Source organism: Berghia stephanieae, chromosome 2, assembly GCF_034508935.2.
Source record: "Berghia stephanieae isolate SIO BIC M18660-M18661 chromosome 2, UCSD_Bste_1.3, whole genome shotgun sequence".
Lineage (NCBI taxonomy): Eukaryota > Metazoa > Mollusca > Gastropoda > Nudibranchia > Aeolidiidae > Berghia > Berghia stephanieae.
Genome location: NC_088361.1, coordinates 33,210,626 through 33,237,884, shown reverse-complemented (window position 1 = coordinate 33,237,884; position 27,259 = coordinate 33,210,626). Strand labels below are relative to the sequence as shown.

Here is a 27,259-nt window from a genome sequence, read left to right as displayed (position 1 = left end):
CTTTATGCATTTCTCTTTGTTGCTGCACGTTACAGATGATAGAAGAATGCAGTCATGACGATGAGTTATGATTTAGTATCATTATGTTTTCCTTTTTTCTTTCCTCTTTTTTAGAATGATGACATGCCTTTGTGTAGCCTGATTGGCTTTTGTATATCAAAATTTGACGGCATTTTCCCCCCTCACCGATCATTGAATAAATGAGTGTTCGTAATCTTTAAAAACGAGGCTGTCTATTTTTTAAAGCTCAGAAATAAAAAAAAAAAAACAAAGAATTAAATCACGAGTATTGTGTAAATAAAATGAACAAAACAAAAGCCATATTTTTTTCAGCTTGACTGATAGACAGCTGAACCGAAATGAAGAGCTCTTTTTCACTGGTAATGAAGCTAATAGATTTAGTTATTGCTGTGATTTGACAGACTGGTATTTTATTTCTAGTGTGATTCAAAATTTATTTATTTATTTATTTATTTTTAAGAATAGTATCTTTGGCATATTTTGCAGAATCTATCCGGCAAGCCATTCTGTAATATCGGCCACGAGTGGTCGTAATAAGGTAATTAGAAATGATTAGTTTTGTGCTTGTGAAGAAATCTCAAAATGTCTTTGTCCTTCTCGATATTTTGTCTTTACCGGTAATTTCTCATCAAACATTGCAATGGTTAGGCAAATTGATTCTAAGATTGGGGGTTCAAATCTTTAATAGGCCTCTGGATAACGGTGACAATTGACAGCAAGCCTTATAGATGATGATGATGATGATGATGATGATGATGATGATGATGGTGGTGGTGGTGGTGGTGGTGTGTGATGGTGACATCAATGGCCGAGTGGTACACGGCCTCATCTAGCAAAAGATCCAAAATGACGTTGAACACTGTCACGTATCATTGAGCGGCAATTGCTGTATTTTGGGCGGGGCAATGTAGAATAATTGGAAAAGTTCTTTTATTTCTCAACATACTCGTGTGTAAAATGAGTACCTTTGGAAAAGGTGTATTTTCAATCAACGAGAAAACTGGTGTTGACCTTGTGACACCATAGTACATTTAGTCGATCTTGTGACGGTTTTTCCCCTGTTGTTTTTTTTTTTTTTCTATATTGTCTTCTTCTTCTTCTTCTTCTTCTTCTTCTTCTTCTTCTTCTTCTTCTTCTTCTTCTTCTTCTTCTTCTTCTTCTCTTCCTTCTTCTTCTTCTTCTTCTTCTTCTTCTCTTCTTCTTCTTCTTCTTCTTCTTCTTCTTCTTCTTCTTCTTCTTCTTCTTCTTCTTCTTCTCTTCCTTCTTCTTCTTCTTCTTCTTCTTCTTCTTCTTCTTCTTCTTCTTCTTCTTTCTTCTTCTTCTTCTTCTTCTTCTTCTTCTTCTTCTTCTTCTTCTTCTTCTTCTTCTTCTTCTTCTTCTTCTTTCTTCTTCTTCTTCTTCTTCTTCTTCTTCTTCTTCTTCTTCTTCTTCTTCTTCTTCTTCTTCTTCTTCTCTTCTTCCTTCTTCTTCTTCTTCTCTTCTTCTTCTTCTTCTTCTTCTTCTTCTTCTTCTTCTTCTTCTTCTTCTTCTTCTTCTTCTTCTTCTTCTTCTTCTTCTTCTTCTTCTTCTTCTTCTTCTTCTTCTCTTCTTCTTCTTCTTCTTCTTCTTCTTCTTTCTTCTCTCTTCTTCTTCTTCTTCTTCTTCTTCTTCTCTTCTTCTTCTTCTTCTTCTTCTTCTCTTCTTCTTCTTCTTCTTCTTCTTCTTTCTTCTTCTTCTTCTTCTTCTTCTTCTTTCTTCTTCTCTTCTTCTTCTTCTTCTTCTTCTTCTTCTTCTTCTTTCTTCTTCTTCTTCTCTTCTTCTTCTTCTTCTTCTTTCTTCTTCTTCTTCTTCTTCTTCTTCTTCTTCTTCTTCTTCTTCTTCTTCTTCTTCTTCTTCTCTTCTTCTTCTTCTTCTCTTCTTCTTCTTCTTCTTCTTTCTTCTTCTTCTTCTTCTTCTTCTTCTCTTCTTCTTCTTCTTCTTCTTCTTCTTCTTCTTCTTCTTTCTTCTTCTTCTTCTTCTCTTCTTCTTCTTCTTCTTCTTCTTTCTTCTTCTTCTTCTTCTTCTTCTTCTTCTCTTTCTTCTTTCTTCTTCTTCTCTTCTTCTTCTTCTTCTTCTTCTTCTTCTCTCTTCTTCTTCTTCTTCTTCTTCTTCTTCTTCTTCTTCTTCTTCTTCTTTCTTCTTCTTCTTCTTCTTCTTCTTCTTCTTCTTCTTCTTCTTCTTCTTCTTCTTCTTCTTCTTCTTCTTCTTCTTCTTCTTCTTCTTCTTCTTCTTCTTCTTCTTCTTCTTCTTCTTCTTCTTCTTCTTCTTCTTCTTCTTCTTCTTCTTCTTCTTTCTTTCTTTCTTCCTTTCTTACTTTCTGTCATTTGTTTAAAACGACAACATAGTCTTAATTTAATTACAAATGCCACGCCATTAATGACACCGGAAATACAAAACAAAATGGGTTGAAATCATGAGATGACCAGGCATACAATGACTAAGCGGTCAAGGGCAAAACCGTGTTTGAAATACAAAGACATGTCTATTGAAATAGTGTTTTCTCCGCTCAAAACTAATCACCGCAAATGACTTTCGTCCTACGACTTGAAGCGTTTTCATTCTTCTTCTCCTCCAATCTATTTGACTTCTATATCGAAGCACTTAAACTCTTTTCTCCCTAGAGATAACTTCGCTCATGAGGACCGAGACTGCTTTCACTTCCGCCCTCCATCTGCCGACATTGCAAGCGAGTGGACGACAGTTTTCCGGTCCTGTTTTTACATCTCTCCTTTTCTGGTTTAAAAAAGGAAATAAAGGTCCTCGGTTACCATGGTAACGGGTTGGATGCTAACACCGTCTTTGTTGGAAATTCTGACTTTACTCATCAGCACAAGGAATGTTTATTTGGGTGTCCTGTTTCTTAGCGTCAAAGCTGTTCAGATTTGCCGGTTAAAGAAAACGGAGAATGAAGCTAATAATGAGATGTTTATTTACGGATGTTGGGCAGAAAGGCAATGGCAGTGAAAGAAAATATTGTAAAAACTGCGAAATATAAAAAATAAAGTAAAGAGCATTGATGAAAGTTTATGCGACAAGAATGATGAAAAAGATAAATGTTGAATTGTTTATGTTGATGATACCTGTAGTAATGGAGATGAGGGTAACCAACAAGATGATGATGATGAGGATGATGATGATAATGATGGTGATGGTGATAATGGTGACGATGCTGGTGATGATGATAGTGGTGGCGACGACGACAGCAATGATAACTATCATGATAATAACCACGACGATGATAGATACATTTTTTCCCAATCTTAAATAAGATCGTGCACTTTTGTCTTTTTTTCTTCCTTTTTTAGACTTGTGGATAATGACTGAAAACGTTAACTCTACTTTTATATCAAACACACGTCATTCCCATTATATTCTGACATCGACCCAAATTTATTTCAATTTCATTTCACTCTAAGCTATTAAAAGACAATATTTCTAATCCAACCCCCCCCCCCCCCCCCCCAACCCAACCCCTTTCTTGCCAGACAGATTTTATTCCCGTTTTAGAAGACTGGAATTTCGTTATCGATTTAGAAAATCCCATAAGAGTCTTGGCTAGATCTCAGACATTTTTTTCTTTGATATTTTCTGGTCTCTTTTTTTTTTTTCTTTTCTTTTTTTAAAATTCACATATCTTTTGATTGTGAACGGTTTGTAATGGTTTTGTTTTCAACTTTAGTAGGTCAGGAAATCCGTTATTTTTTCCCCAAGGCTGTTTGCCTCAGGGATTGGTTCGCAGTCTTTGATTTCCCATTACGACTTGTAATTAACTCTGATTACTAAAAGAACATTTCGATACGCGCGGGCTTAGAACTGAATTTTGTTAATGCTTTCTGGCAAAAATAAATAAACAGATAAATACAATGAAAAGATAGAAAAGAGAAATGTCCCGGTAAAGTATTTCTACTGTAAGACTGACAAACACTTATTCTATTTTCTTCATTGACAGATTTTCAACCCGAAGCTTCCGAGGAAACTATTGCAAATTGTTCTGAATTGATGCTATGCGTTTAGGTAAAACACAACATTCGCCATACGGAATAATGTACAGCACGTAAAACTGCGTAATCTTGAACGTATGTAGCCTGATTGTAGGGACTAATCATTAAAATGGTTGTATAAAAACAATAACAAAGAGCTGAATGACGTCAATTTTATTCCTTCTATAGATGGTATGCGCTTGGCTCAGAAACTCACAACATTGTCATCCGGAAATAAAACGGACAAACACAAAAAACTATTATTTTATTTTATTATACTAAAACTATTAAATTATTTATCATGGTGCTCGATCCCACTGTTGTCCTTAAGAAGTGCGCTGAATTCTTTCTTTCTCACCTTTATCATTTAGATTCTTATCTTCCAATTGAATTCATAATTTAACGCTACAGAGGGCCGGTAACAGCGTCTTAAAAGTCCAACTTTGAGAGTTTTTGATAAACTGAGTCTCAGGTTTCCGAGGTTTTTGGGTTGGGTTTTTTTTGTTTTATTTTATTTTATTTTATTTTTTTCATTTTAATCAGATCAATATTTGGACGAGTTTTCTGGTCAAAATGTTTAAAATAAGTTTTGTAATTAGAAAAGGCGCTTAGCTACTCACTCTTTGTAGTCTGAATTGTATGATATTGAAATTTAATTTTACAAGGCCTGTTAAGAACATTAAAGAAGAATTATGAAACGCGTTAAGAAGGCTGAAGCCATGGAAATTTTGGAGTTTATGTTTTTTGTTTGTTAATTTAAAAAAAAATGTTTATATGAATTTGATTTATGTAGAGAACAGGCGATATTCGCAATACGACTTCTTTCCGGTCGCCAAAGCATAGAATATCGACCCTAACAATAATCGGGTTTAGTCAAAATAACATTAGTTATGTTAATGCCAGAGCTTTCCATATTCAATCATGTTATTGGTATCGCATATGTCCCGATTGATTGAACGGGTATAGCTTCTGTCCCTGACATCATGCATAGCATTCACGTTGACCACAGTGTCAGTCTTGGTGTTTCGTCTGTGCTTAGAGAGGACAGATGGTTACTTGAGACCAGACCTGCCTGCTACTACGAAAAATTCGTAGAATTACGAAATTTTGGCTCCAATTTCAGAACTTCATGGGCATCTTTAAGTCATTAAATTCCAATGATAATAAAGGTTGATGCCAGAGTGCACACTTTAAATGCTGTAGAATGCTTTTTTTCATCATTGTGAGGGCAAATTGTTGATCTATTAAGTTAACTAAAGCGACTTCTATGTTTATTTCCTAAAACTACGAATTTTTAAGTTTTGAATTTGGCAGGTCTGCTTTCGAGTTACCCGTCATAGCGTTCTTTAGTTTAGAATCCCTTTGGATGCACTGGCGATCGTAGACTTGCCATAGGCAGCAACACGAATTATATCTGCTTAAAATCCGAATCTGAAGTTTAAAAATGTGTATCTATAAACCAAATATTCGTGATCGTCACCCTTATGTATGTGAACGGTGTCTTTAGTTTATTGCGAATTATTATAGTGTGGTTCAATTCGACCGTTTCGTCAATAAAATCACTATATTTTCACTTTCTTGATTAATTCCGGAGTTTTAAAAAATCCGTATTTGGCTAAATTTGACTACCCAAAATGTGTATTGAATTTTTATTGCATCAGTGTATGTTTTGCTCACATTTAGTTTGTTGGGTTTTGTTTTTGTATTTTTATTCGGGGGTTTAGGGGGGGTTGTTTTTGTTTGTTTTTTTTTGTTTTTTTTTGTTGTTGTTTGTTTTGATTTTTATCAATAATGTTTGTTTTGTTTCTGTTTTTTTGTTTGTTTTGTTTTGGTTACGATATTAAATTATATTCAAAACGCGACGTGTGAAAAAAGCCACGCTAACGCTAAAAAGGCAACGTGACATCGTTTTAGTTTGAAGACTGAAATATGACACCCTGTCATTTACCACGGAGTGTCATCTGCTACCAGTGAACGATTTCAGATGATTTGGTGATGTAATGATAATGGTTATGTCACTGACAACTATTTGAGCGTCTTATGATGATAATGTTTCTGCTGCATTGAGACTGACGATCTCAACTTGCACGTCAAGCTATCCAATGATCACGCAAAAACGACTTCAAAGATCCATTGTTGTAAAATAATCAATAGTAAACTGTTCTCAAAAAAAATCTTGACTGGAAACCTTTTATCTACATGTTTTGTTTGTTTGTTGGTTGTTTTTTTTTTCTTCTTTTTTTTCTTGTTTTATTATTTTTTGTTTGTTTGTTTGTTTTCTTTTCTTTTTGTTTTGTTATTTTTTTGTTTTTAATTTTTTCAGACAGCGATGAACGTAGAAGATTTCTAGGGTACAAAATGGGGTCCCAACAGCAAAGGGATCAGGTTCGTTTCCAGGTTATCCAAAGGATAATAAGCACTTGCTATTGTCAATTTCACGCTATAGAAACGGGGAAACGTCCGCTTTATGGGCCTCGTAGCTCTGAAGAAATAGCGCACCAAAACATTCAGGAACCTGAGACTTGTCAAAGACACATGCACAAACTCACAAACACACACAAATATTTTTTAAAACATCCTATTATCCCTGTTGTCTCGTATTGACGTCCTGTCTGTCATTCACCAAATGGTTTCTAATTTCGGGATTCTCAGTACTGAAAGCCATTGCTTTTAGTTTGTTCTTATTTGACTCACGCCACCTTTATAACATTTAGAAAGGAGATATCAATGATTATTTATGGACATGATTGAACTATTCCGACTTTTCAGAATATTCAGCATTAGGTTTGCTTCATTCCAATGACCGGAAAACAAATTTATGATAAATAAAAGACCGATTTTGAAAGAGGTATTTTAACAAATAAAACTATTTAGAATTGGAAATTTTTCCTGATTATATGACGGAGATGATGATGATGATGATGATGATGATGATGATGATGATGATGATGATGATGAGATGGTGATGATGATGATGATGATGATGATGATGATGATGATGATGATGATGATGATGATGATGATGATGATGACCACGACGTTTGTCAAATAATATTAACCAGAGCTGTCTACATGAAATTTCAGAAATTCAAAGGGAAAAACGAAACGTCACCATAAAATAGCTTGTAGATTCCCTTGAATGACACTTTCTTTTTTGTGTCAGATCTATTGGGTCAAAGATACATTTGCAGCTCTGTAGCCGGGACGGGGCCAAAAATATTTGTATTTTTCCGAATTTTTCATTATACTAGGCATGTCTGTATTAACCAGGTTTGATTTAAGGCTATTTGTCTTGTTCGTATCAGCCACATAATGAATGTTGTATGTGATTCATGGGCTGACGTAAACGATAAATCATGAAACTAAATTATCATTTTCTTTAACCTTTTTCACGTTTTTATGACGTCATGACTGAATTTCTTTCAACTCATAATTTCTCCTATTATTCTACAAACTTATCCGTTTTCACAAAGAGGGCAGTAACGTTACAGCGATGCGGCTCGGCCTTTGATGAGTCACTGCTCTCGTGATGAAAATGGTAAGATCTGATGTGAGGTTATAGTAACATGGCTACCCTTTAGAACATGCCAAAGAACCAAAGCAGTCAGGCCCTCGGTTGAAAGCATTTTTGATCATATTTTGACAAAGTGATGAGAGGAATTACATCGCCACAGCAGTTGACAATATCATGTTGTTAGTAATAAAATTGTGAGTCATGCTTAAGATCTTTTGGGCTGATTGTTTCGCGTAAAATAAATATATTTTTAAAATTCCCTTTATTCGTCCCCAAAGGAAGATTAGTTGGGGATTTTTTTTTTGTCGTCTATTCCAAGAGAAGATTTAAATAACCAATACGTCAGCCGCAGTGCAGCGCCGTAAATTGAACTATGGCAAGATGACTTGCTCAAAGCCACACATTGCGGCGGGTAGTTGAACTCGATACCTTTCGGATACGAAGCAAAGACCATACTGCTGAGCCACGTTGTCCTATCTACACTCGGCATGATTGAAGTTGGCCATGGTTGAAACCGATGCTGCCTAATTAAGGGTGAGCGCTGATTTACTCGTCTCCAGATAGACGAGCCTTAGATGACGTGCATGTGCATGTGTCATTGATGAGTCGTGAAAATCTCGTATGTCACAAGCCTGGCGCCAGATGGGTCGAACCTGGTACTGTCTCGAGTGTAATCCATCAGCTACTGTCTTCGATAATACATAATATTATATTGTTACTGAATTATTAGATAGATTATAAGCATGCTGAATTACATACCGCATTTTTGTGGTTTGCGCATTGACCAATAGGTCTACACTTCATCGTAGTTATCCCTAAATCAGCCAATTTATGGTTTAGTACCCTAAGATTATTACATACGCGTTTGAAATTGTTGTGGTAGATATGTAGATATTACCCAAAGAGTTATTTTTGCAAGTGTTGTCTTTCTAATGCATTCTTTCCTTCTGGTTTTATCCTCTTCCTCCCAACCTCCAAATACTTTTCTTCTCATCCTCTGGCTCCTCATTCGCCCCCCCCCCCCCCTCTTCTTCTTCTTCTTCTTCTTCTTCTTCTTCTTCTTCTTCTTCTTCTTCTTCTTCTTCTTCTTCTTCTTCTTCTTCTTCTTCTTCTTCTTCTTCTTCTTCTTTTCCCACCATGCTACGTGTTCTTTCCCCCCTCTTTTCTCCGCGTCAAAATCCACCTCCCTCTTTATTTTCTTTTCCATCCAATTTCATCCATACCTAGTGACCAGGAAACGGGCACTCGGTTCAATAATATGGATAATAAATGTGGGCTATATTATGTCTGTCACCGATCACGTGGCCATTGTATATTTGATTCCCTCTGGGCTCATTCAATCCATCATGATATCCTATATTTCAATAAACTGTACTTGATGTAACCATTCTGAAGAGCTATGGAATCAGATTCAATTCAGATGAAGATAATTGTGCCTTACCCTGATAAAACACTTTTTTTTCTCTTCAATTTGGTCAGACAAATCTTACTTCAAATACAGTCTCGTGTGACTACCAGCCTGTCAAAAAGTCTCAATATTGACACTTGAAATCTCAGGTTTAGGACATTTTAAAAAGTTAGGGACACACTGTAATCAACCGATGTTTCAACTAAAAGTTTTTGAAATTATAAAAACGTATTTTTTCAGCGCGCGGCAGCCATTATGCAGTCGTTTCACATTTGATTTCTCTAGTCAATAAATACGGCATTGAAATGACTGGATTATGATGTCAATGGAATAGAGAATAAAGGGAAGACACTTGACTAGATCTCAGCCATGAAAGACTCACATCGATTTCTACTTCATTCATCATTGTATGAGTTCTATTATATCCTTTATCATAAATCGTAATGTACAATTTATTAAATGAAACATTAGGAGATAGAGCCATTATTCTTGGTATTAAGGATTGCGTGTGGCCCTAAGTCATGCCATCATATTGGCTTTATGGTTTTGATTAAATGATTGACTTTTTCTATATAAATTTTATTTTCTATTTGTCCTTTTGTTGATGAGAATATGTAAATAATTTATTAGATGACAAAAAGTTATCAACTTTAGTAATGGACTGAACAGTTAATTGACATTTCTTTCTTCAGCTGCTTGATAAAGAATTAAAATATTATCTGGTTTAATTGACATTTCTTTCTTCAGCTGCTTGATAAAGAGTTAAAATATTATCTGGTTTTTAAAGTGTGGTATAATTTTACAAGTTGTTTTCTCTTCCTCCTCCTTTTCCACTATAACCATCTCCTCTTCTCCTCTTCCCCCTTTTCCTCTCCCTCCACCTTTTTTCTTTTACTCCCATCCATCTCTCTTAAACTTCTCCTTACTCTTGTTGTTGTTGTCGTTGTTGTTGTTGTTGTTTCTTCTTCTTCTTCTTCTTCTTCTTCTTCTTCTTCTTCTTCTTCTTCTTCTTCTTCTTCTTCTTCTTCTTCTCTTTTCCTCTCTTTCGTATTCTGTCTTCTTATACGGAGCACATTACACTTTATTTTGTAGACCCCGATATTGCCCAGCGCATACTCTCGATACCTAACGTTGTGCACCACGGGTGACGGATGGATTTGTCAACAATAAACACTAATTGTCGAACACCACCGGCTTCTTTACAAAACCAACATCCCAAAATCAGGTCACGAAAGGCGGGCTGAAAAGCAATGACTATTCAGGACTTTGTCTTGCTCACTGTAGTCTATTATAATCCCTCAAATCCATTATAATTATCATATTAAATGACGTTAGTGTGGCATTGATACGGGTTACCATTACGAAGTGGGTGACAACAGCGACGAACTATTAATAGAATTCATTGTCATGTGACCCGGGGGGCGTAAATGTGAGGTTTTATTCTTCAAGGAGGTCGTATAACTTGATACTCAAGGTGCACCCACTCAAAAGTAGCTCGTAGAGGTTGGGGATTATTTGATTGTTTACCTTGATAAATAAACAAAGGTATCTCCTGTGACGACACTGTCTAATTTCAACTCCAACAAATTAGTAATTTAAAGATTGTTCTATATACATTCCATATACATATGATGCTCTTATTGTTATCTTAATGAATAACATCATATCATATGTATATGGTATTTATATAGAACAATCCTAAAATTGCCAAACAATAATAATAGTGGGTACAATGTTGACAATTATTGATGTTGATCATACATTATGATAATAATGTTTCAAATACATATCATAATAATCATTATAATCACTCATTAACATCGTATTTACTACATTTTAGTTATTATTATTACTAGTAGTTCTGGGAGTAGTAGTAGTAGTAGTAGTAGTAGTAGTAGTAGTAGTAGTAGTAGTAGTAGTAGTAGTAGTAGTAGTTGTAGTAGCAGCAGTAGTAGTAGTAGTAGTAGTAGTGGTAGTAGTAGTAGTAGTAGCAGTAGTAGTAGTAGTAGTAGTAGTAAGTGTAGTAGTAGTAGTAGTAAGTGTAGTAGTAGTAGTAGTAAGTGTAGTAGTAAGTGTAGTAGTAGTAGTAGTAGTAGTAGTAGTAGTAGTAGTAGTAGTAGTAGTAGTAGTAGTAGTAGTAGTAGTCAGTGTAGTAGTAGTAGTAGTCAGTGTAGTAGTAGTAGTAGTAAGTAGTAGTAGTAGTAGTAGATAAGTATAGTAGTAGTAGTAGTAGTAGTAGTAGTAGTAGTAGTAGTATAGTATAGTAGTAGTAGTAGTAGTAGTAGTAGTAGTAGTAGTAGTAGTAGTAGTAGTAGTAGTAGTAGTAGTAGTAGTAGTAGTAGTAGTAGTAGTAGTATAGTAGTAGTAGTAAGTGTAGTATAGTAGTAGTATAGTATATTAGTAGTAGTATAGTAGATAGTAGTATAGTAAGTAGTATGTAGTAATCGATGTCATGCATATCATCATTATCGCTATTTCCCTTCCCAGCTCTGAAAACTGGTTCTCTTCTATTATAGGAGTGTAAATCAAACTCAAATGGGCACGTCAATTTTACAAGGAATGTAAATAGAGGTTGCGATGTGTGTTTGTTTGTTTGTTTGTTTGGGTTTTTTTTGGCGGGGGGGGGGGGGGGGGGGGGGGGGGGGGGGGGGGGGGGGGGGGGGGGGGGGGGGGGGGGGGGGGGGGGGGGGGGGGGGGGGGGGGGGGTAGGGGGGGGGGGGGGGGGGGGGGGGGGGGGGGGGGGGGGGGGGGGGGGGGAGAAATATAGAAATTGAGAAATTTGTCTGTGGGGGGGGGGGGGGGGGTTAGGAGAAGATTGTAATTGGGTTAAGGGGTGACAATGGAACTGAACGCACAACTTTTTTGGGTAATGAAAGAGGACACCCTATTATTCAACCAACCCCGCCCCTTTATCACGGCGACACCAAATAGCCCCCCCCCCCCCCCCCCCTATCACAATCCCCCTCTTTGTCGAAGACGCGGAACACACACACACACACACACACACACACACACACACACACACACGCGCGTCGCCTTGCTCTAGAACAATAACCCATGTCCCCAAAATGTGCCATCTGCGTGCCAGATTTTTGGGAGTGAATCATAATTTTGTGCTCACTGGGGACGGACTGAACATAGAACCCAATGGTCTGTCCTGTCTGTCTGAGACTAGATGCCGTTTTGATCAAACAATGAAATGCTGGCAGAACGGGTGGATGCGTGGTCGATACCCCCATTGTTACATTCTCGGTGTCCCCCCATTGTTTCATCCCGAGGGCCATTTATCAAAGAAGACCTCAACCCCAAAATGGAAGCCTTGCTCGTGATGATGGCCTACCACTCCACTGGCCCGAATGCCGAATACCCTCGATCCACAATCTGTCTGGAATGATGAGGGTTGATGGACATGCTATTCGCCATTGTCTCTTTATAATATATCATCGATTGAGGCCATGGAGTTTTGGATTATTCTCTGAATGTTTACAACCCCCCCCCCCCCCCCCAAAAAAAAAAAAAAAAACAAAAAAAAAAAAAGAACAAAAAAAAACTTATTATCTTAATGAATATCATCATATCATATTATGTATATGGTATTTATATAGATAAAACATATGATAGTGATGTTACGATTATAATGATGATGATGATGATGATGATGATGATGATGATGATGATGATGATGATGATGATGATGATGATGATGATGATGATGATGCAAATTAGAATTTTCTAAGGCCCTGAAAATACCCCTTCAGTGTTCCTTGTTTTAGAATCACGTGATGATATTTCCATTGGTATAATAAGCTGATAATTTTGTGCGTGAATGTGTGTTTGAATAGGTAGTAAAATGAGATCACTGTTCAGATAAAAATTAAAATTAAATATGTGTGAACTGCAGTGCAGAAATAAAAAAAAAAACAATCAGAAAAGAACTTTTTTGTATTGGTTTATTCTCAGAATGCAAGTAATTTTTTTTCTAACACGGCATTTCGCTTTACGTGAAAAGTTGTTTTTTTTTTGTGGGTTTTTTTTTTACAACATTATTTAACTATGTTAATTGTATCTGTAGCCCGTGCAGCAGTCTATAAAATATTAGGAATGTTTAATTTGAATCATTATTGGGCAGAGATTACAATCATACATCTCTCTGCCGTGAAAAAAAAAAAAACGTGTTTTAAAAAATGGCCAAAAATGGCCAAAAACTCGTCCTTCAAACATCGATGTAGTTCCAGGTTTGGGAGTTTTTGGTCATCTAAATCGATCGATTTTAGTTGAATGGCTAAGTTCACTGGCCAAATTGTTAAATAAGTGGGATTTTTTTTGTTTTTCTTTGTTGTTGTGTAAATGGTATCTCAGTCTTCACGTCAAGTTTTAGACGACCCCCACTTCAAGTTTTAGACGACCCATCATTCAAATACATCGAGAGGGAACGCGTGCCCTCAAACCCCCCTTTTTCCTCCAACCACTATTCTCTCCCCCCCCCCCCCCCCCTCCCCCATCTCTCATCACAACATTTTTATGAATCAAATTGTCGTGGGATGCAGACTGCCGCACGTGCTGATGGAGTGAGCGGGCATCGCGATGGGACTATTCTTGAAGCGCTCTCTCTCTCTCTCTCTCTCTCTCTCTCACACACACACACACACACACACACACACACACACACTCCCCTCCCCTCGTTGCTTTGCCTGCGGATCTTCTTGATTATCATCATTGTCATTTTCACATCTGGGACGTTTCGCTACTCCGTCCGGGGACCTGTCCACAGTCTGGGGTTGAATAAAGTATCCCTGGTTAGTGTTTGGACATTGGGGGGAGTCTTTGTGGATTCGTTTGTGGTCAGCGGAACGTTATGTCCTCTGGTGCTTTCTGTCCACGGACTATAATTTATTTCTGTTCATTTATGGGAAATTAATCAAAATATAAAACAACTGTAAGTGTTTGGCGTTCATAATAATGCGGATGTTAAAAATTACGATGCGCCAAAGGAGAACTTCGAGAGCGGTGATTTTCTATCTTGCTATTTGACGAGCGTTGATGACAAGTGAGTATTTTCTAATGATGATTTCTTTTTTCATTATTAGTTTTTAATTTGTTTAATATTATTTTTTAAAATTATTATTATATTGCTTGGTTTTGGGTGGGATGGTGAAAAGAAGGTATTAGTATTAGAGCCGCGAGATGGATATTGTCCAAATTGTACATAATATTATATTATCATACACACGCACACACACGCACATATATAACATACACACACACACACACACACATATATATATATATATATAGATAGAGATAGATAGATAGATAGATAGATAGATAGAGAGAGAGAGAGAGAGAGAGAGAGAGAGAGAGAGAGAGAGAGAGACCGATACGAGTTACAAAGGTTAAATAACATAATCCCCTTACCATATTTATAACATAAAATATACATTTTCCGCTCATTTTACCCTCCTGTGAATTGTAATAAATATATATATATATATATATATATATATATATATATATATATATATATATATATAAATATATATATATATATATATATCACACACACACATACACAATCATAAGGGGAAAAAAAATTCTTAACAGATAATGAAGAGATATCGGAACTGAAAGTCATACTCACATGCACCGACAATATTATTGGCTTATCAAATTGGTAATAAGTCCCCACGAAATTCATTTTACTCGTTGCAAATTCAATTTATGTGCGTCCGCTTGCATGACATAAATTCTAATTTCAATTATTTTTTTTAACGCTTTCATGACGTACCCGCTCAAACTGTTTTCATCAGGAGACAGTACAGCGATCCTCTCGGGCTTTAAGATAGGTATGTGGTTATGTAGAAAACAACAGCAACAAAAAATAAATAACCTTGACACAATTTTATAAAGTGTTTTACAAGAGCAACGCTTGACGCCTGTCTGTTAGGCCTGGTAGACTTTTTAAAATAAATGATTGCCACGAGAGAATAAAGTGTGAATAAAGATTTCCTACACCCAAAGCGGGACTTGAACCGGATACAAAGGTCCGAATGTGTTTCCTAATACAAGACCACACCACGCGGCCTCAATAATATTAGATAAATGAAGTTTGTGAAATATTCAATGATCGCCATTAAAATCGTTTGCTTGTTTTTTGTTTTGTTGTTGTTTTTTATTTGGTTGTTTTCATAATATTTCTTTGCTTTTTTGTGTTTTTTTTCTTCTTTTTTTTTTTGTGTGTGTTTGGTTTGGAGGGTGGGAGGGGGGGGGGGGGGGGGGGGGGGGGGGGGGGGGGGCGTTGGTGTTTTCCCCAATACCTGCCATGTTTGTGTCAAATATCCGGTGTCGTATGATGCAATTTGAGTCCGGAGCCGACGCGACTGTGAATCAGTGATGGAATGAACGATTGACGTGCATGATCGTTCTAGGTGAACGCTTCCATTCCCCAAGGCGAGTTAATGAGTATTTGCGTGAGTAATCATGAATACACCATGGCGATGATTATATTGGCCATGGTACTCTTTTTGTTTTAAATAAATTAACAAGCCAATGATATATCTTCCAATTCAAATATATATTTCACTTTTTTGTTGGTTTTTCTATTTTCAATATTTCAAAATTGGACGGGTTTGCCGTCGTAGTGAGGTACAGGGTTCGAGCTTCGCTATAGGAGTTTCTCAGTCCTTGGAAAGAAATGTGTGGGTTGTTTTTTTTTTTTTTAACCACACTAAAGTGTCAAATAAATAACTATCTGGCTGTTACCAACATTTTATCAGTTGAAATTATAATGTAATAGAGCCTTGCTGCTCGTATCACCCTGCATGTTAGTGTTAGCATGAGTTTCATTGATAAGTGCTTTCAACACGTCAAGTGGATCTCGTGCCGTATAAAAGCCCATAGTGTGTTTATTTGTGTGTACGTGTTTGTGTGTTTGTGTTTTCTTTGTATGTTTTTGTGCGTGTGTATGTGTGCGTGCAAATTCCTGTTCTGGAGTGAGAGAGATTGAGAGAGAAAGAGAGGGAGAAAGAGAGAAAAAGAAAGAGAAAGAAAGAAAGAGGAGGAAAGAAAGAGAGAGAGAAAGCAAAAGAGAGAGAGAGAGAGAGAGAGAGAGAGAAAGAGAGAGAGAGAGAGAGAGAGAGAGAGGGGGGGGGGGAGAGAAAAAAAGAAAGAGAGAGAAAGAGGCAGATAGAGGGAGACAGTAAAAGAGAGAGAGAGAGAAAGAGAGAGAGAGAGAGAGAGAAAGAGAGAGAGAGAGAGAGGGGGGGGAGAGAAAAAAGAAAGAGAGAGAAAGAGGCAGATAGAGGGAGAGAGTAAAAGAGAGAGAGAAAGAAAGAAAGAAAGAGAGAGAGAGAGAGAGAGAGAGAGGGAGAGAGAGAGAGAGAGGACAGAGAGAGAGAGAGACACCCACACAGAAAGACACACACACACACACACACAGAGAGAGAGAGAGAGAGAGAGAGAGAGAGAGAGAGAGAGAGAGAGAGAGAGAGAGAGAGAGAGAGACGGGAAGCGGTTGGAATGAAATGATTTTATTACTATTATGATCAAAATAAAAATCTCTTATCTTGTCCAAGATCAAAGTAATGCTAAAAATGACTGCCGATCACCACGACAAGCCATAAAGATAACACAGGCATGACCCAGCCAGGCAGATATTTGACAGTTTATCCATCACAGATCTGTGACAAAGTGCAGATGGAGGGATATTGATTTAGATCGGACAGATATTCGAACGAATTGGTTTAAAATGGCTATCGTCCATCGCAACTGCCGCCATTTTGATGATGAGGACGTCGAATGCACGTGTCTGATTTGCTGACAAATGTCAGGGGAGATAACAAGAGAAATGACTTTGCTGTCAGGGAGTTTGACGGAAGTGAAGTGGCTGAAATTATTCTATCAACTGTCAACTGTCCTCAACTTTCCAAACTGATTTCTATTCTATTTTCGGCATAGCACCGTGCGCGGCAGATTTCTCGATTATCAATGTCCTTTTTCGATATTAAATTCTCTTTGTTTGTGATCGGGGGGGGGGGGGGGGGGGTTGGTGTGAGAAAAGAATTGTATTACTATCTAAATGTAACCCGCTTAATTATAATAGTATATGTTCGATACAGTGCTGAACAAGCAGAGAGGAAAATGAAAGTCTAGTTAAGATCACAGTTTTTAACAAAAGTTTGAACAAAGGGTTAAATGGATAGCAAAAGGTGAAAAAAAGAAAGCGAGACAGGGCGAGATGGTCAGTAGATGGGACGAATCATGTGGGTGTATGAATCGGCTTGTTGGTGACAGGGACAAGTGCCCGGCACGCCAGTGAGTAGAAAGGTTTTAACCAATTAACTGCCATGTATTAAAAAACAACTTGGCCAGAAAACTCGTCCTTCAAATGTCGACAGATTTGAATGGCCCTCATCTTGGCAAAAATTCCCAAACCTGGGACTTCGCGAGTATCGGTGGAATTTAGACAATAAACAAACCAGGCAGTTGTGATAGTGTATAGGAGTTCGAAGTATGTCTTTCTATGCACTCTTGTTTATATGAACTGGAAGAAACATCCAACGCAAGCGGCGTTAGATTTCATATCAACCGAAGGTGATTTCTCGTCGTTTTCAGACAGTGAGAAGTAACCGCCATGCATGTAATGAAGCCTGAGCCGTTTAAAGCATCAAAGTTTGTTATTTCACGGCACATTGCCAGTGCCCCTCAGTTTCAGTTTGAATGATTTTTCTTCTTTGATGCATAACAAGACAGAATCAACCACACCTAAATCAATGGCCATATTTATTTTATTTAGCATTTCATTCCATACCTTGAAACATAAGGGAACGGACCCCCCCCCCCCCCCCCCCCCTCATATCCTCTCTTCCCATTCCACATGCAAGATATTCTCTCCGATGTAAACCCACTGCCTCTTCCCCAACAGGATAATTTATAAGTATATACACTTGACCCAAAGTGGGACACAAATTCAATGGGGCAATGCAATGATATATTATTATTATTCAAACGGAAGTGAGCACGTTGAAAATCAAATCTATGTTTACTTGACGTAAAACGCTGACATGAGGTAACGCCACTCTATTCCCCCCCCCCCCCCCCCCCCCACCCACCCACCCCACACACCACACACACACACACACACACACACACACACTCACACAACACAAATCCGTCCTCGAACCACCCATTATAATTTCTTATCTTTAAATGCCGTATTTCCAGTGCGTAACGTAAAAAAAAAAAAAAACAAAAAAAAAAAAAAAAAACGCTACTCAAATAAAAGAGATTCCAGTCACACAAGTTTTCAAATAAATTTCCATTGAAAAGATTGACATTGAATTTGAAAAAGTCCGAGTGTTATAATTCCTCAAAAAAATGAAAAAAATGAAAGAATCTTGAATGAAATTTGTTTCTACTTGTCACAACAGGCGGAAAATAGGGATGAGCTTTCACTTATTCTACACGCCGTGTCACGTGTATGTACGAGTTTATTTGCTTATAATTTGACACATCGTTTCAATTCTGTTCAATGTTCTATGTGAGAATGAACAAGAATGTAAACATTTGAATCTGAAGCGCATTGAGCTAAAAATTTGTTTCCAAATAAGATATAGAAATGGGGATGATTATTATTATTATTATTATTATTATTATTATTATTATTATTATTATTATTATTATTATTATTATTATTATTATTATTATTATTATATTATTATTATTATTATTATTATTATTATTATTATTATTATTTTTATTATTATATTATCATTATTATTGTTATTATTATTATCATTATTATTATTATTATTATTATTATTATTATTATTATTATTATTATTATTATTATTATTATCATCATTATCACAAAGACTGTTTTATTATGTCTTAATTATGACTTTACTTGATAGAAGAATAGAATTAGATCTAAGTATAATATTGTTCTGCGCCTCTTTTGAGTTCAAAATAAATTCCCTGAAATTTCATTTTAAAAAGCCCACCTTTCAGTGTATGTATGACTCACCATGAATGTTTATATCATTTTGAGGTTGGTTTTTTTTAATAGGGGAGGGGTCAGGGCCGGAGTTGGAGCGTCTCACAATTATATTATATAAATGTGTAGCTTGTATCAATTATATTAACCACAGTTTCCTGCTGCCTGTTGCTGAGTATATTCTGAAACTTGAATGAGTTATCAGAGCGTTAAGCACAGCAGATCTGAGAGTAGCTAGCACGGCTTGAGTTTTCTATTATTTGAATAACCCCAGCCCTTCTATTCTGCATTTATTTCACTAACGTAAATTAACAAATCAGCTTTTTATTTTCTCACTTTGGCCAACAAAGGAGACAGACTTTAACCACAAATATCAATCGATTAAGATGGCCCCCAATCTTGGTAAACATTCTTAAGCCTGTGACTTTAGAGAAGGTAATTCTGAGGAAACTAACTCGTTTTGTCAGTATGGTATGAAGTAAATATTTTCTGAAAAGGCGTTCTGTCATGGTACGCCATTGTAGCTTTTTAAACCCCAAGTCTGAGTCTGAGTCCTGCATTCGATTCCAAACACGCGCAATAAAATGTTGTATTCTGTATTCAATCTTTATAATAGTCGTCTTCTGACTTCCGCTCTGTCCCTTTCAAATGCCACGCAATATGTCACGCCAGATCCCGTCTTTGATAATTTTTTAGTTGTATTCTTTTTTTTTCTCCCCAACAATTACGGCAATTTTTGCTCCTTCTTTTCATTTACAGTTTCTTCATTGATGTGTAGATGTCGTTAAAAAAAATTCCCAGCTGTTTATAGTAAATACTCAACACTGTCAGGCGTGTTTTATTTTTTATGGTAATTCATGTAAAATTATGTGATATGAACGGGTATCCAGGAGATTAAATATTCAATGAAGTGAAAAATTTTAACTTTATTCTGGGCAATGATTTCACCTGGCCGGTAACATTTGGTGTGGCTTTAACCTACATTTCTCTCGGATTTTAAGATTTACAACAACATTGTTCTTATCGTCAATTGAAGTACGTGCTTGGAAAAGGTGCGCTATATTTATTTTTTTCCCTCCAAATATGAATCTTGTTTAAGTTGAAATGCCGTTTGTTTGTTTTTTTCTCCCTCTATTGCAACTGATACTGTGAATTCCCGTACAGATTGATTGTTGTCTTGTATCAATGCTGGCTCCTCACGCTGATCCATCTTGACATGCCTTTGTGGTGTCTATAGTTCAGTTTGTAGAGTGTTTCATCTATAGTGAAGTAATGCTAAAAGTGGTGTGCGACCGTAGGGGTACCGATTTATTAAAAGCTACATACATACTTTACTGCGACGAGTTTGTTTGTTTGTTTGTGTGTGTGTGTGTGTGTGTGTGTGTGTGTGTGTGTTTTATTTTTGTTGTTATTTTTGTTTGTTGTTGTTTGATTTAAAGGGGGGGGGGGGGGGGTTTTAATTTTTAGACACCACTCGCTATAGGTGCTATTGCTTGTCACGAATCAATGGATGTTAGATTTTTACAAGAACTAGATATTTTTATCACCGTTTTATCTGTAAAGCAGGGTTTGGAGCCGAAACCGTCCCTATTACATTTTTAATAAGACTGTCAGAATGCTAGTACTAAAGTAAAAGACGCCTTAGATGTTCCTTCTTTTGTATGAAATGGTTCCATACGGCCTTCTATAGAAATAAATGAACCATTTTGAATGGCATTGAGTGAAACCTTGAGAGTGCGCTCATAAACGTCCAATATATATATATATATATTTGTCCACGTTGTTTCTTCCGCAAGCTACACTCCCATATCAGAATAATTATTTGACGATGCATCTGATTCGAATCTTGTTAATAGCGGCGCTCTTTACTCGTATTCTCTAATCCTGCAAATAGATCAATGTGTTAAAACAATACCTGGCTCATTATCAAAAACCAAAATAGAACAAACAAAAGATGAAAATATATATTTAATTTGAAGAGTGCCTCACAGACTTCACGTCCCATCCCACCTGTCAAAAGTATTGCTGGTTAATTGGGACTCCGTGTAGAGCGCTTTTTTTCCCCCTACATTAATTAAACTTTTGTATCATGGTTGCCTTTCGTTCTTAAGGTTAAGAAAACAAGCCGGATTAATCACATCTTTCCTTTGTAACGTCATGACCCAAATAATAATACCAAGGATTACTGTATCATTCTATTGTATATTTGGCGACGACGGAACTCCCTAAATAGGAAGCGTTTTGTATCAGACACGTATTTTCCATTAGCGTCGTCTTGGTTTCCATGGTAACACCATACCAGGAAGTAGGCCAGTCATCCTTGTCTATTGTAAAATTATGTCGGACACTTGACTCCTCGACTTCCGCTGACCCACTCAAAACACCCCCATTAAGTCGTTACATCGTTCTCTCTCCTGCGTCCACTTTTTACTTTGTGGGCTCTTGAGAATTGCTAAAGTACACTGACATTAATAACCTTTTAAAAAAAATAGAAATTTGGTCATGAAATGTTTGCTTCACGATAATATTCAGATAGATTAAGGCCAATCCCAATAATATGCCAAAAAAGACTTAAACCCGTGACTTTTTTAAAGCCTCCGATTTAAATCTCTTTCGTGAAGTCACGAGTCATCATAATCTATCGATTTATGAAAATAAAATTTTCTGGCCAAATATGTACCAAAAAAAAAAGTATTTTGTCAATGTTTTAACATCTGTAACGAATGGGGAGCAGTGGCATCTAGAGGAGGAGCAATCTCATTGGTTTATGTTGGGTTAAGAGTGCTGGGCCTCTTTAAGGTGATCACGTTCATACGATCTATCAGATGTTATAAGATGCCTCTTCATTTTCTCACTTCCTGCCGATTGATTGAGTGCTCGGACTTCACCGTGTGATGAGCATTGGGCTTAAAAAGGAGCTCCTTGTATGGCATTTGTAAGAGTTAAGGGGACATTGAGTCTCCACTTGCTTACACTTCTCGATATCCTCGCACATGTTCACTACTTTCATTGGTAGCTTAGGGTTAATTATTCTTGAAATTGAAAGCGTAACCTAATTGCATGATAACAATGGTGATTTTCATGATTATAATGATGACGGAGATAATGAAGACGATGATGATGATGATGATGATGATGATGGTGATAATGATGATGATGATGATGATGATGATGATGATGATGATGGTGATAATGATGATAATGATGATGATGATGATGACGCTTTACAAGGGGTCCATCATGGCAACAGCAAAACTTAACATGTAGGACGGGACATGACGCCTGTTAGGCGATATTACAAATTTTTTTTCGGACAGAGACAACGCTGTTAACGGCCAGGTATTCATTTTACACCCGAGTACGGTGAGGGAAAGTGAGTAAAGAGCCTTTTCCAAGGGCTTAACTATGCGCCAAGCGAGGCTCGCACCTAGGACATTACGCTTCGAAAGCGAGTGTCTATCACTAGACCACATCGGCGTTTAGATACGTGTCTTTCCAGAATAGGTTAATACTTGTTTTTATTTTCCCACTCATCACAATTGTTTCATTAGGCCTGTCTTTTAGAGTTCTACTTCTGTGGTCGGTCGGTCTGTAGAACCACCAGTCCTGGCTAAAACAAAGAATCTCAAAACAATCACCTCCATCCATCCATCCATCCATCCATCCATCATCGTCAAATATCTTTCTTGTCTCATTTTTTTATCTCCCCTGTCTCAAGTTCTGTTTCTCTCACGCCTGCCTCTTTTAATGAGTAGATCTCGAGTTTCAAACGCCCTTAATAAATAGCCAAACAAGACCGCTACCCTGCCCTGTATTGACAAAACACTTTTTTTTCGGTTTTGGTTCCGAATCTTTAATTTCATATGTATATCGATTAATTAAGATGACCGCTTGCTTGTCAAGAATCAATATTTCGATCTTTAAAAAAAAAATGGGTTTCACGATAATATTTGAAACGTTGGGGTGGGTGGAGAGGGAGGGGCCATCTTGCCATTCTATCGTAATCGGGAAAGGGGGAGCACTCAGTTCACATGCGATGTGATCGATACCGGGTGAAGTTGATATTTTTTTCTGACCCCCAGCATTGATTGGGTATCTGTGTCTATGAGATCTGACGGAAAGTACTTTGCGGTAGACTAGAGTCTTATCCAAAGGGTAACAAGAAATTGTTATTGTTTGTTTCACGCATTAGAAACCGGGATAAAATCCGGCTCCATGAGCCTAATGGCTCTGAAGGACTACATTTTTTTTCATGTCGGAACAAACTAGATGAAGAAAACGGAATCGATATTAATCAGAATAAGGGAATAATGTGTTTTAAAATTTAAGCAACAAAATTCATTTTCCTCGTTGAAAACATAATTTATCTTAACTCAAATATTATAGGTAAGGCTCAAAATTCAATTTAAAGCATTTAGTTGTTCACCACCTCATACTGTTTTGAAACGAATGGCCACATAATGTCACGGGTGCGCTGCCTAATATTAATCATTATAATATGCTGTGAGTTACCGTGATTTTATTTACACATAATAATATGTTTCCCGCGAAACTTTCTTGGGAGTCTTTAACAATTTTCAAACATAACAACGACACCTGAGCCAGTATTATTCGTACCATTCATACATAGGGAATGTAATACTGGATGTCCAATGCCAAGGACTTGGTCTTCTACTTTCAAAACAGACTCGAACATCAGGGTACCTGTTTCAAATTATTAATCAATTAATTTTCGTACTCTGGAAAAACATGTATTTAAAAATATGACCAGAAAATTCATCCTCCAATTAATGTCGATCATATAAATTACTCTCATTTTAGTAAAAGTTTTAAAACCTAGAATTTTGCGAAGTGTGTGTGCGTGTGTGTGTGTGTGCGCGCGTGTGTGTGTGTGAGCGTGCGTTTGTGTGTGTATTAGCGTGTATCTATGTTGTGTTGTTTGTTTTGGGTTTTTTTGCGCTCATACGCAACATTGTGCTATTTGTCCATACTTTACACAATATTAAGTGGAATATCGTGTGATACCACGGGGATGCCACAGGGGACCGAGCCCATTCTCCAAAAGTTCCACACCCCCCCCCCCCTCCCCCCCACCACCGGCCTGGTCCCACCCTCCCAATCATCAATTGATATGCATGATGTTATTGGTTCTCCAATTATCTTTTTTTTTTTTTTTTTGTTCGACTGTGTCGCACTGTCTATGATGTGTAATATAGAAGTCATGGACATACCATCGCCCCTCCCCCCCCCCCCCTCCATACCATTTATCCATGTGCATGATAGTGTTATTGGTTATCGAATAATACTGATCTATTCTTTGACTCACTGTCTATGATGTGTAATATAGAAGTCATGGACATACCATCGCCCCTCCCCCCCCCCCCCCTCCATACCATTTATCCATGTGCATGATAGTGTTATTGGTTATCGAATAATACTGATCTATTCTTTGACTCACTGTCTATGATGTGTAATATAGAAGTCATGGACATACCATCGCCCCCCCCCCCCCCCCCTCCATACCATTTATCCATGTGCATGATAGTGTTATTGGTTATCGAATAATACTGATCTATTCTTTGACTCACTGTCTATGATGTGTAATATAGAAGTCATGGACATACCATCGCCCCTCCCCCCCCCCCTCCATACCATTTATCCATGTGCATGATAGTGTTATTGGTTATCGAATAATACTGATCTATTCTTTGACTCACTGTCTATGATGTGTAATATAGAAGTCATGGACATACCATCGCCCCCTCCCCCCCCCCCCCCTCCATACCATTTATCCATGTGCATGATAGTGTTATTGGTTATCGAATAAAAATGATTTATTCTTTGACTCACTGTCTATGATGTGTAATATAGAAGTCATGGACATACCATCGCCCCTCCCCCCCCCCCCCCCCCCCTCCATACCATTTATCCATGTGCATGATAGTGTTATTGGTTATCGAATAATACTGATCTATTCTTTGACTCACTGTCTATGATGTGTAATATAGAAGTCATGGACATACCATCGCCCCTCCCCCCCCCCCCCCTCCATACCATTTATCCATGTGCATGATAGTGTTATTGGTTATCGAATAATACTGATCTATTCTTTGACTCACTGTCTATGATGTGTTTTATAGAAGTCATGGACATACCATCGACCCTCCCCCCCCCCCCCCCCTCCATACCATTTATCCATGTGCATGATAGTGTTATTGGTTATCGAATAATACTGATCTATTCTTTGACTCACTGTCTATGATGTGTTGTATAGAATTCATAGACATACCCCCCCCCCCCCTACATTCTATTTTTCCATGTCCAGGATAATGGCATTTGTTTCCCATACTGATGATGATGACCTATTGTTTAATTCTATCGATGTCTATGAAAAATGGAACAACCCTTTATTCCATCTCTATGGTGTGTATAATAGTTTTCATTCCGTTAATTTTTGGGGTCAGACACGAGTCTATGGATACATTCATAATATTATAGGAATTAATAATTACTCACTAGTTCTAACAGGCTAATGTAATTACAGCGAGTTGTCGCCAACACACAACGATCAAAGATGGCGTACATGCTCAGGCAGAACGTATAAAAGGAACGAACTTGACGTAACTGGGCTCTCTGTTATTATTTTAGACAGCCTATTAGTGATTAGTTATCATTAAATTATATAAATAAGACTATAAACGTTAAAGTTACAAACAATTTTGTGTGTTGGTGTGTTTAATTTGGCTGGCAGATGAAGTGAGTATTTTACGTAAATGCATAGCCTCAATACGATGATCGTAGTCACTTTGCCTTTGTCTTCTCATTTGTGTTAACTTTTGCTATCTTATATTATTTAATTTTGATTGGTTGGCAAGAACGAAAGTAACAAAGACTGTTGTCTTTTCAGGTGACCTTTTATGTTCTGTTTTCACATCTACCATGTTAGACCCCTTGTCTCATCCTCTAATTAGAATGTTTATATAACTTATCAATCCAGCTCCCCACATTAAATCTTTGATAAGGCGATTATGGTGGGTACTTTACGTCTATTTAGTGAAAGGGAAAATTTAGAGATTTTTCTCATTTTGAACAGATGAATTTTGTCGCTGACATATCTATTGGGGGAGAATATTTTTTTTTAAAAACCCAAATAACAAAAGATGGATGAAATAAAAGAGGACAGACTGAATGTTTTAACGACTCTTGTTTACAGCGTTTGTTTGGTAGATAATTACAAATTAGGGAATTCCACGTATTAAAAAAAAAATACAGGACTCAAAAGAGTCTTTTCATCTATTCAGGTTTTTGGTGAAGTTGAGTTCAGCTGTCAATTCGTTTTATCGTTGCGTGTTCAGATTGTATGTTTAAACAAATTTCTGAAAGAGTTCACATCCGCCTCGTCTTCCGTTCCGTCGACGTTATCGCTATCTTCAATGACAAAAAAGCAAGTCATTGATGATGTCTAATGCATCATGGGTAAATTGAGTTGTTTTTGTCTATTTCTCTATTGAGCTATTCACTCACCCTAGCGTGACACAGATCGGTGGTTGAACTTTTAATTTTTTGCGTACACTGACAAAAAAAAAAAAAAAACCCAAAAAAACAACCCCAAAACTTTTTAATCATTTTTGGCCAGCGTCATTTTTACTTCAACTATCGATGAATTAAGGCAATCCATAACTTGTCTAGAAATTTTTAAAAAACCCGAGATCAAAATAAATCTCGGGTTAAGTATTTTAACTAGTCGAAAGTCAACTTACTTCAATGAAATATGAAGTAGCGAGAAATCTCTGGCGAAAATAAAAGAAGGCGTTTTGTCTGTTTACGGTAGTTTAAACAACCAGCACGTGCAACTTGCCGTGCATGGATTTGAAGTATAGTGGTTATTGTTGTTGTCGTGAGCATGACAAAAGACGAGGCAGTGACGTAGAGAGAGAAACCCCCAGGAAATTGGAGGGTGAGTGTGATTTGAGGGACAAAGAATTTTGGAGGTGACGTGATGGGGATGGTTAAGAAATAATTACAGACGAATTACAATAGCTGCAAAGATTACGTGAGATCCAGATTTTTCTTTTTCTTTTTAAATTTCTTTTTTTCTTCTTGGAATAGAATTTGAATGGGGTGTTTTCAGCATTTCCATTGAGGCACGTCGTGGGAGGATAGTTTTTATTATTATTATTATTTTTTTAAAATTTATTTATTTATTTTTTTAATTGTTGTTGGGTTTTCTTATTGCTTGTTATTTAAAGAAACTAGGGTCGAGGTAAGACGAAGAAAAACCAGAGACGTGTATATCGTGGGAAGATGATATTGTAGATTGGGAAGAA

At 37.1% G+C, this 27,259-nt stretch overlaps 1 protein-coding gene across 4 annotated transcripts in view; it reads left to right on the top strand.

Annotated features, from left to right (window-relative positions):
* The window catches only part of LOC144964748 (uncharacterized), a 64,463-nt gene that overhangs the window by 24,198 nt on the left and 13,006 nt on the right, over nt 1-27,259 (top strand). The window contains exon 1 of one of the 4 annotated variants that reach the window (XM_078899323.1): nt 13,647-13,988. The exons of 2 other annotated variants lie outside the window; for them this stretch is intronic. In XM_078899323.1, the coding sequence (XP_078755449.1) occupies nt 13,982-13,988 (7 nt within the window). In that variant the 5' untranslated portion in view covers nt 13,647-13,981. Of the gene's footprint in view, nt 1-13,646; nt 13,989-19,739; nt 19,985-27,259 lie in introns of those variants that run through there. One more of the 4 variants, XM_078899325.1, reaches the window with a different exon arrangement.